The sequence below is a fragment of the Crocuta crocuta genome, unplaced genomic scaffold (genome assembly GCF_008692635.1).
Source record: "Crocuta crocuta isolate KB4526 unplaced genomic scaffold, BGI_CrCroc_1.0 scaffold118, whole genome shotgun sequence".
Lineage (NCBI taxonomy): Eukaryota > Metazoa > Chordata > Mammalia > Carnivora > Hyaenidae > Crocuta > Crocuta crocuta.
Window position 1 is genome coordinate 9408497 of NW_027551558.1, and position 9444 is coordinate 9417940.

At 52.3% G+C, this 9444-nt stretch overlaps 2 protein-coding genes across 6 annotated transcripts in view; one reads left to right on the forward strand and one right to left on the reverse strand.

Moving 5' to 3' along the window:
• The window catches only part of KANSL3 (KAT8 regulatory NSL complex subunit 3), a 40727-nt gene extending 37802 nt beyond the window's left edge, over positions 1-2925 (forward strand). For all 5 annotated transcript variants that reach the window (XM_077749220.1, XM_077749215.1, XM_077749216.1 and 2 more), the window contains one exon: positions 387-2925. In XM_077749220.1, the coding sequence (XP_077605346.1) occupies positions 387-407 (21 nt within the window). In that variant the 3' untranslated portion in view covers positions 408-2925. The remainder of the gene's footprint in view (positions 1-386) is intronic.
• Positions 2926-7566: 4641 nt separating this feature from the next.
• Positions 7567-9038, reverse strand: OXER1 (oxoeicosanoid receptor 1). The gene has a single exon (XM_077749343.1). It carries the CDS (start codon positions 8986-8988, stop codon positions 7849-7851), a length of 1140 nt encoding a protein of 379 aa, XP_077605469.1. The 5' UTR covers positions 8989-9038; the 3' UTR covers positions 7567-7848.
• Between the last annotated feature and the right edge of the window lie 406 nt (positions 9039-9444).

A 9444-nucleotide genomic window follows, 5' to 3' on the forward strand; every position in this document is an offset into this window, starting at 1 on the left:
CTTTCCTTTTCCCTGCATTCTCTTCCTGCCTTTATGCATAATAATAAGAGAAAACCTTTGTAGTTGAATTTTTGTTATACTCAAGGTTCTTTATTCAGATTGTCTGGTTTAATCTCATAACATCTCTGGGGAGATGGCGCTGTTGTTGTGTCTTACAGATGAGGAAGAAGAGACTTAGCATTCATCACTTGCACTAAAAAGTGGTTGAGGTGGGTCTCTTAACTGCAGAGTCCACATTCTAGTAACCACTTGGAGGCTAGAACACATGCCCGTATACATCCAGCTTTTTCTCCATTGAGAATGACTTCTTTGGAATAAATTCTCAGGGTCTGGGTGTGTTAACCTGGCAAAGTTTTGACGCTTGTTCCCTCCCTCTCCTGCCATAGCGTCTGCCTCCAGGGCCCTGAAGATGCCGTGTGATATATCCTCCTTCACCAAGCTGGTGATGGCTGCTGCACAGTGAGCGCTGGGCACACACGTGCTGTCCTGCTGAGCTGTCCACTTGTCTGAGACCTCTGAAGACCGCCATTTTTGCCTCCCTGCCAACTGTCTTCAGAATGGGCCTCTGGTCTTGTGAAACCATTAGGCTAGGTGATATGGCACCAGCAAAGGGAGACAAAGATGTCCTCTGGCATCTATGGGTCTGGTTCCCAGAATCCCCGGGTTCCTCAGAAGATCTGGCTGTGCATGGATCAGAGGCACTTCTCCAGCGTTAGCTGCGACTTGACCCAAGTAGCAGTGTTGTACGGCTCACTGCATTTAATAAAGAAGTTCCGTTTGGAAGTCTGTGCTGCCCCCGTGCCAAGTTGGGAGAAGACATCTGCATGGTCTGGGGCTGTTCAGGAGTTGGGATTGAGAGCCTTTTGCTGAGGACAGGGATCATCCTGGCCCATTGACATTTGTGAAGTGCCAGAGGGCTGGTTTTGGACATCACTGTTACTTTCACTGAGCAGCCATGGGTGAGTACAGTTCCTCTTAAGAACCACATCAGATACTGAATTAGCCAGCTGAGACCTGGGACCTCCTAAATTCAAACCCATGATAGGGCAAAGAGGACTGGGCTTTCACCTTTCCGTCCCTTTGGCCACCGTCGATGGCGGGGAGCAGAAGTTGGCCAGGAGGTGAAAGCTGGCCCCTTTCTTTTTTTCATCATGCTTCGGGCAGTTCCTGTGTGCAGAAAACCTGCAGGTCCAGAAAGGCTGAAAAAGAGGAATGGGAGAAATGAAGTGGTTTGAAGGATATGCCAGTGAGTCCTGTGGAGAAAATGATTGGGGCTTGAGACTTTGCACCTAGTACCTAAGGAACTGTTGGTTCAACGTGGAGATGAGAAGAATAATTTGCCAAGTCACAGGGAAGAAACCCCAATCCCTGAAATTTCTATCTCCAGTGCTTGGAAGTGAAACAGGGATAACTGGCTAAGTTAACATCTTGGCCTGGCCGTCCCAGGAAGCTTAAGCATCAAGATAATGAAGGCAGTGCTTTAGTGTTTCTGTTTCCATTCCAGGCAACTTCTTGTCTTCTTGCTTAGTAGTGGGAAGGTTATTGACATTGACTCTGCTGTGTGAGGCTCTTGGTACTAGCCTGAGCCCTGGAGAATGATCACTGAAGATGAAGTTCTGAGCCCCTCCTTACATCCTCACAATACTTGTATGCCAGGGTAGTTTTAGATTTGGCATCATACCCATCCTCCAGGCCCTCAACCCTTCTGTACTCTAAGAAGTTTCCAGCCAAGGTGTCACTAATAGAGCAACCCAGATGTGACTCTGGCTCTGTTCAGTATCAGTAGGCAGGAGGGCGCACAACATGCCATTGCTGTGGTCCAGGGTCCTGACCCATGGTGCAGCATATATCCAAATCAGATCACCCGTATTTTCTAGCAGCCTCGCCTGCCAGTCTCACTGGCAGCCAGGAGGGAGTACACAGTGTGTAGGAGTCTGAGACAAAGCAGAAAGGAGTGCTGTGGGCAGGGAGGGGGCGTTACGATAGGCGTGGAGAGAGCCTCTTGAACAACCAGGCCCTCCCTCCCTGACCTCCTGCAGAGCTGGTCTCAGCAGTGATTTCCACAATATTAGGCTTCATTCTTACATTAGCTGGTAGGTAACTGCTTTTGGAAATTTATTTAGTAAGTTTGAGGAAGATATGAAATCTGAAAGAAGCATCCATGGGTCAGGGGTTTGGTAACTTTATAGGTAGGATAACACGCCAGTAGGAACCGAGGACAGTCAGACTGTGTGAGACTATCTGAAGCTTTTAGGAATCATTTAGAACAAGCAGAAGATGCTGAACAATCCATTCATGACTTGGAAGTGCAGCCTAGACAATGCTGGAGGGGTTGCTCCTGAAAGATGCTGGCCCAGTGTGTGCTGGGACCAAAGGAAAAACTAATGTATTGTCCTGCATTTGTGTAAACCATCATATGCTCCCCATGGATGACTTCCTGAGGCTTTGGTTGTACACCTTGAAGAAAGCCAAACCTGGAAAGAGGAATTGTGAGAATATTTCACTTTGGAGGTATAGACTAAAGAGGGAGGTGGTTGAAGTCCAGAGAGTCATGGTCTTCAACTCCACTCTTCTGCACCACTTTCCTCAAAATGTGAACAGAAGCTTTCCTCCACTTATCACGTATCAGACCTAGAGTCCTTAACGTCGGAAGGCAATACTACTGGTTGAGAATGTAGAAGGACCAGGAAGGCTTTAGTTCAATTTTTGACATTCAACATGACAGGTGCATGTTGATGCCCTATGGAAGATGTCCTTGTGCTTTAAGAAGAGGTCACTGTTGGGCGGAGATCTTCTATCTGTTCTTGGCCCCACCACTAGAATAATCTTGAGCTGGGTGGGTTATAGAGTTGAGCCACTGTCACGGTTCATTCTTGAGTTAGCAAAAACAACAAAGAAAATAAAAGCAACTTTGGATTTCTTCAACTTGTTTTCAGCTGATTTCTCATATTTATTCTGATAACCACTCCGTGAAGTGGCACAGAAAGTAAAAGCTAAGATAGTGTGGTAATGCCAGCAATCATCTCACAGATGCCCGGTGCCAAGAGGTGGGTACTGTAATTCCCTTTTTACAGGTGAGGAAATAGGCACAGAGAATTCACAGCAGGAAGTGGCATAAGTAGGACTAGAATGCAGGCAGTCTGCCACCACTGTCTGTTCTCTGCACTGTGCTGGGGTTCTGAGATGGGACACATACATGGACATTAGCCCAGGAGGTGAGATGATGGCTTTGCATTCATGTGGCCCTTTTCTGTTAACTTCCCCCCAGGCCTGAAGTGATTGCTGTGGCTATGGCGGGGCTCTTGGCTGGGCCAGAATCAGTAGGTGGGGTCCCTTGCCCTGGGTCGTGAGAGTTTGAAATCCCTTTGCACATCCTATACCACTATCCCCTCCAATAAGTACATAAAGACTTAGAGATGAATGAATTCCAACCTCCAGATTATTTGTGAACTTGTATCCATGAGGACCTTCCTTCCTGTTCATGAATTCCAGGTCCCTCCACTTAGCATTGGAACCCTCTGTGGGTGGAAGCCATGGTTCTGGTAGTCTACTTGGAGTGTCCTAGTATGTGTGGGCTTATCTTGCTACCATCGTTTGTAGAGACAGGGTGTATTCTTTCCCAACTTTGGTCTCACTGACTTGGGTGAGCCAGATGAAGTGAGAGATCAAGGTTAGATTGTTTAAATGGTAGCTGTCTTAAATTTCAGGAGTATAGGAATGGGGTCATAGCAAATTATAATGCAGAAACATGTTCATTACCTATTTATGGCCCTTTGTGAAGCATGTTTTAGTCAGGACCAATGGTTGCCAGAAACAGAAATCATTCACCACCCACATGAATTCTAAAAGGGCATATTGTTTCAATAGGCATCTTGCAGACGGGGAACCTGACAATTACTGCTTACTTGCTTTGTAACCTCAACTGACGTGCTCCTGCCAGGGACTACTTTTGATCCTGCTGCCATGGGACTTTGCAGCTGTGGAGTCCCGTGTGGATGAATGGTCCCTTTCTTCTGGATCACATTCTGAATGTGATGTGGCTCAGCCTACCTTTATGCCTGTCCCTAAATCTGTTGCTAGGCCACTTCCTCTTTTGCCTCAGCAACTTCATCCTCCCTTGCATGCCAGCTCTGTGCCAACGATGCCATTCCCATTGCTGCTTGCCTTATCCTCCAGGATTCAGCTCACATGCATTGCCTTGTTTACACCAGGCAGTTAGCTCTTCTGACTGCTCCTGGCTATGACTTGCTACCTCCAAAACCTTGGATTAATCTGGCTTGGGCTGCATTTGATCCACTTGCAGGTCAGCCTCTCCCAGGCTTGGCCTGGAGGGGCTCAAGGTCAGAGTCAGATTATCTGCCTCCAGCTTAGTGTCTGGCCCCTGGTGGGAGGCCAGTAAACGCTGGGTGATGAGTGGCTATGGGCCATCAGCCCAGCCCTGCCTCCCCTCCCCCTGCACGGAAGTCCCCGGAGTCAAGTCACGGATGCCATTTGCTCATCTTTCAGGGGACATTAGGAGAAAGAAGAGAAGGCATTTCTCCAAATTCACACTGAATAGTGTAGCTCACCCCAGGGACCAAAATGCCATTTGGAACCCAAATGTAGGAAATGGGATTTTTTTTTTTTAAGTTTATTTATTTATTAGCACAAAGTGGGGAGTGGCAAAGAGAGGAGACATGAGATCCAAAGCAGGCTCCAGGCTCCAAGTTGTCAGCACAGAGCCTGGTGGGGCTCAGACCCACAGATCATGAGATCATGACCTGAGCCAAAGTCAGACACCCAGCCGACTGAGCCATCCAGGCGCCCCTAGGAAATGGGATTTTTAATCAGCCTTCCTCCAGCTAACCTTATACCACCATGGGTGCTGCCCTCCCACCTGTAGTTTTATGCTGTTCAACACAGTTGGCCTTCCTCTCTTCCTCTTCCTCCATCCCTTTTCATTCCTTAGCCCCCTTCCCCCCCACCCTCCCACCGTGTAGTAATTGCCTTCCTCACTCAGCACTCAGCCATGTCACTTGTTTCCATCTCCAACCCTTGGAGTTGGATGAGAGCCACTCTTCCCATTTCACAAATGAATTAATTCAGGACCACGGCTAGGGCCAAGGAGGCCTTCCATGCAGGGAGTGTGGAGGCAACTCTGCTTCTCTCCCTGGGACACCAGGTAGAGAGGGCCTTGTCAAAGGTGGGCTGGCTCAGTTTGTCAGGGAGGAAACAGTCCTTAATGTCAAGATGAGGGACAGGGAGGATCCTGGGCGGGTTGGGAGTGGGCCCAAACTCTTGACTGGTCTCTACCCTAGGACTCCTCAAAGGAGAGAGAAAGCACTGCATGAAAGCCATGGGAACCATTTGATTACTCTCTTAAAATGAGAGGGGGTGGGGGCAAGGCGAGTGAGCCCAGTTGCTGAGGGTGGGAGGACATGAAAGGGTAGAAAAGGGGCCAGCAAAGAGAAGAGGGAGGAAATGACACACGATGCCCCACTTGCCCATAGATCCCTGTGCCTAGGCAGGTACAAACCTGGAAAGAGATGGTACTAGAGGGAAGGTTCCTGGCGTTCAGCATACAGTGTGTGTTAGCACCCTAGCAGTGGGGCCCCATGGAAAAGTGCTCAGTCCCCAGCCTCCAGTCTGACTTGACAATTACAAATCTCAAGCTGAGGTTGGGTTGGGTCAGTCTTGACCCATTCTTCTCCCATGGCAGAGGGTGGAGAGGTGGGGAGTCCCTAGGAGTGACTCTAGGAGGGTGAAAGAGGCAACAATAAGAAGGGAGACAAGGGGGCGCCTGGGTGGCTTAGTCGGTTAAGCGTCCGACTTTCGCTTAGGTCATGATCTCGCGGTTCGTGGGTTCGAGCCCCGCGTCGGGCTCTGTGCTGACTGCCAGCTCAGAGCCTGGAGCCTATTTCAGAGTCTGTGTCTCCCTCTCTCTCTGACCCTCCCCTGCTCACGCTGTCCCTCTCTCTCCTAGAAATAAATAAAACATTAAAAAAAATCTTTAAGAAGGGAGACAGGGAGCAGGGGGCCATGCAGGGCAGGGACACATAAGGAGCCATCTTGTAGGGGTCTAAGCAGCACACCCTTGGTTTGAGTTCTCTGTTTCTCTGTGGGTTTCTGAGAGCAGCTGGTCTTTTTCAGGAAAGGAAAGAGGGCTGGAGATACACCAGGGAGATCGGCTCCAGTATCTAGCCAACCTATTGTCCCCTAGGCCACCTCCCTCCACCTGACATGTTCTCCATCTCCCACCCCAACATCTGCATTGCTCCTAGATGCCTCCTTCCCCAGGCATGAGTGATTTCTAGGTTTTGGCCTCCATTTCTGAAGACTTTTAACAGAGAGAGAATATCCCTGTCTATGATATGAGAGGGTTGGACTTGGATTAACACTCCAAAGGAAATTGAGAGGGGATTTGGTCCCATTCATCAGACCCTAGAAGTCCAGGGGCCCATGGGGAGGTGATGAGTGGAGAACCAGTTCCGGCCCCTTCTGTCCCCTCAGCAGGGAGGTGCATGTGTGTTCGTTGTTCCGAGGTAATGAGGGCTGGAGACACACAGGGTTCAGGTGGTGCGTATTTGGGACCCTACTGACCTCTAAGTAGCCCTTTGGAAACCTTGAAGGCCATGCCTCACCCTCCCCCAACCTAGATTAGAAAATTTCTTGCTTTCCTAGGGTACAGTTAGGAGACTAAGAGTAGAAAATGCAGATTGGGTCTGCATAACTATTTTAGGAATTTGTCCTAAAAGCAGTTACCAAAGAGTGACTTCCCTTGTGGACAAACCCCCATTCCCCGCCCAAAACCCTAATTCATGCCAGGTATACATTTTGTGCCTGGGGGGCCCAGGCCAATGGATGGGTTAGCCCAGCTGGTTTCAGACACTGACCACAGGCGTACTGAGCAGAACCAGGGATGGAGGTGGGCAAGGTGGCTTTGGTTCTGGGAGAAGGCCTCTGAGCCGGCCCTGGTGACTCTGAGGCTCCTGTCATCACTTGGGCCCTGTCCTGGCGGGGTAGCAGCCAACCACAGGTTCCAAGACTAGGGAAGGAAAGTTGGGGCTGAGGGAAGCCAGTGAGGGTGGGCAGAGGGAGCCTGAGCTGAGCTAGGAGCCTGACCTGGATGAAGTGGGTAACTTCCAAGGTGGAAGATATCCTCGTTGTTCCAGGGGAGAGCAGGGCTGGGCCCTTGGTGCCTTGCATGATACCTCCAGGATTGCAGAAATAGTGCTGAAGGCCAGAGAGGAGCAGGGGTCTCCGGGGAATCCAGACAAAGCTGCCCTTCCTGTGACCCGGAGAAGCGTTCTGCCTTGAAGGACATCCCAGAGCCCCAGGAGCAATGTGGAAGGATGGTGCCCCAGATGGCTTCCCCACTGTGTCCCCTGAGTTTCCCTTCATCTTAGGGCACTCACTTGGAACCCTGCTGACCCCAGGGCCAGATGGACCCAAAGACACTGGGTTTTCCTTAGAGCAGCCGAGGCAAGCTTGCATTTTCCAAAGGAAGTTTATTAGCATTGGAAGGGACAAATGAGAAAAGAGAAAATGCGGAGGCCCAATCTCTAAAGCAAGGCCTGTGTTCTCACCATCATCACACTCTGGCCCCTGGACTGGGCAGCTATGTGGCCCTTTGTCTGCGGTGGAGCTGCCACAGCCCCCGCCTGTCTCCACCTGCCATGGTGCCCTCTCCTGTGCTCTGGGGACATCATCCAGGATACACTGCTCTGTAAGGTCAAGACCCTTTCCTTTCCCTGTCACCCAACAGGCCCTGAGCTGGCAATAGTCCAGGGAGTGACCTTATCCCTCCAGGTGGGAGCCTGGCCGTCCTGACTTCCACAGCACTGTGAACCCCCTGTCCTGGGAGGGGCCTTACGACTCCAGTGAGACCTCCATCTGTAGCTTCTCTGTAGCCTTCGCCTTCCTAGAGGCCTCCCGGCGCCGAGTGGAAGGCTGGTAGGAACTCTCGTCGCTGCCTGAGCCCTGCCAGCTCCGGCTGAGGCCCAGCAGTGCCCGGCCCTGACGGAGGAAGTTGGGGCTCGAGAAGCAGTAGAGCACAGGGTCCAGGACACTGTTGAGGTAGGTGAAGGCCAGGGAGCCGTGGAAGAGCTGCGAGCAGATGTTAAGGATGTGGCAGGCGCGCAGGCGGAAGGCCAGCATGGAAGCCATGCCGAGGATGATACTGGGCAGGAAGCAGATGACGTAGACGGCCACCAACACGGCCAACATGCGCACGGCCCTCCGTGGGCCCGCCTGCCCACTCAGGCTGCGGCGCCGGATGGTGAGCCCGATGCTCACGATGGCAAAGAGGATGAGTGCCAGCGGCAGGAAGAATTCCAACACGAACAGTGCCTGGTGCCAGCGGAGTGAGGCCGAGGTGTTCGTGCCCAGCTGGTAACTGAGGCAGGAGTGGTTGGTGTGGGCAGTCAGGAGCAAGTGTCCGTTGAGGAGCAGGATGCCTCCCCAGAGCCCCCCGGCCACCCTGGCAGCTGCCCACACGGAAGCCCGGCTCAGCACGTGGTGGGGCCATACTACCTTCAAGTAGCGGTTGAGTGCGATGGCCGTGAGGAAGACCACGCTGGCCGAGCGGTTGGTGGACAGCATGAAGAGGTTGAGTTTGCAGACAGTGGCCCCAAAGCGCCAGATCTCGTGCAGGAAGTAGTAGTCCACACGAAGGGGCAGGTTGACGATCAGGAGAAAGTCGGCAATGACCAGGCTGACCAGGAACACGGTGTTGGACGTCCAGGGCCGCGTGTGGAAGCAGAAGATGAAGAATGCCAAGCTGTTCCCCAGCAGGCCCAGGACAAACTCCACACCCAAGGCTGCAGCCAGGAAGGTAGACACTGTGGGGGAGGAGGCCGGGGAGCAGGGAGCCGAGGCTTCTCCAGGTGACCCCCAGTTTGTGGTGAAGGCAGAGGGAGAGGACGAGAGGGAGGGAGGGAGGGAGGCAGGGAGAGTGGAGGCAGGGAGAGAAAGGAGGGGAGAGGAAGAGCTCAGGTTATGAGATTCCATGGGCTGCTTAGGCCATGGGCCTGAGAGAAGTTTCCAGTCTCTCTACCCCTGCAGGAGTGTTCAGGGCAAAGTGAGATGGAGCTCACTATTAGCTGGCCACCACGATGACTCAATATCCTGGGGTTTTCATCAGCATCCTTGCAGCCCTGAGAAACACCCAGCGTTCCTGTTTGCAGGCCCCGCCCACCCCTGCAGCCCCCTCCCCCCACACACCCAGTGCCCTGGCCACACAGTGTCTGAAGTGGGGTGGGGGGAGTCTGTGCTGCCCTGGGCAGGAGAGGAGAGCAGGGCTCAGCAGGAGGGAGATGGAGGCCCAGGAGGACCCTGAAGGGGGAGGAAGGCCCAGCTGGGGTGAGGTGGGGAAATGTGTTCACAGATTTGCTTGCCTGAAGGCTGGAGCTGGTCCTGGCACCCATAGCTCAGGGTCATGTAGGCCACCCTGGACACCAGCCCCCC

Excerpts from the sequence above, each read along its gene's own strand:
- OXER1 (XM_077749343.1), bottom strand. The coding sequence starts at position 8,988 with ATGGAATCTCATAACCTGAGCTCTTCCTCTCCCCTCCTTTCTCTCCCT.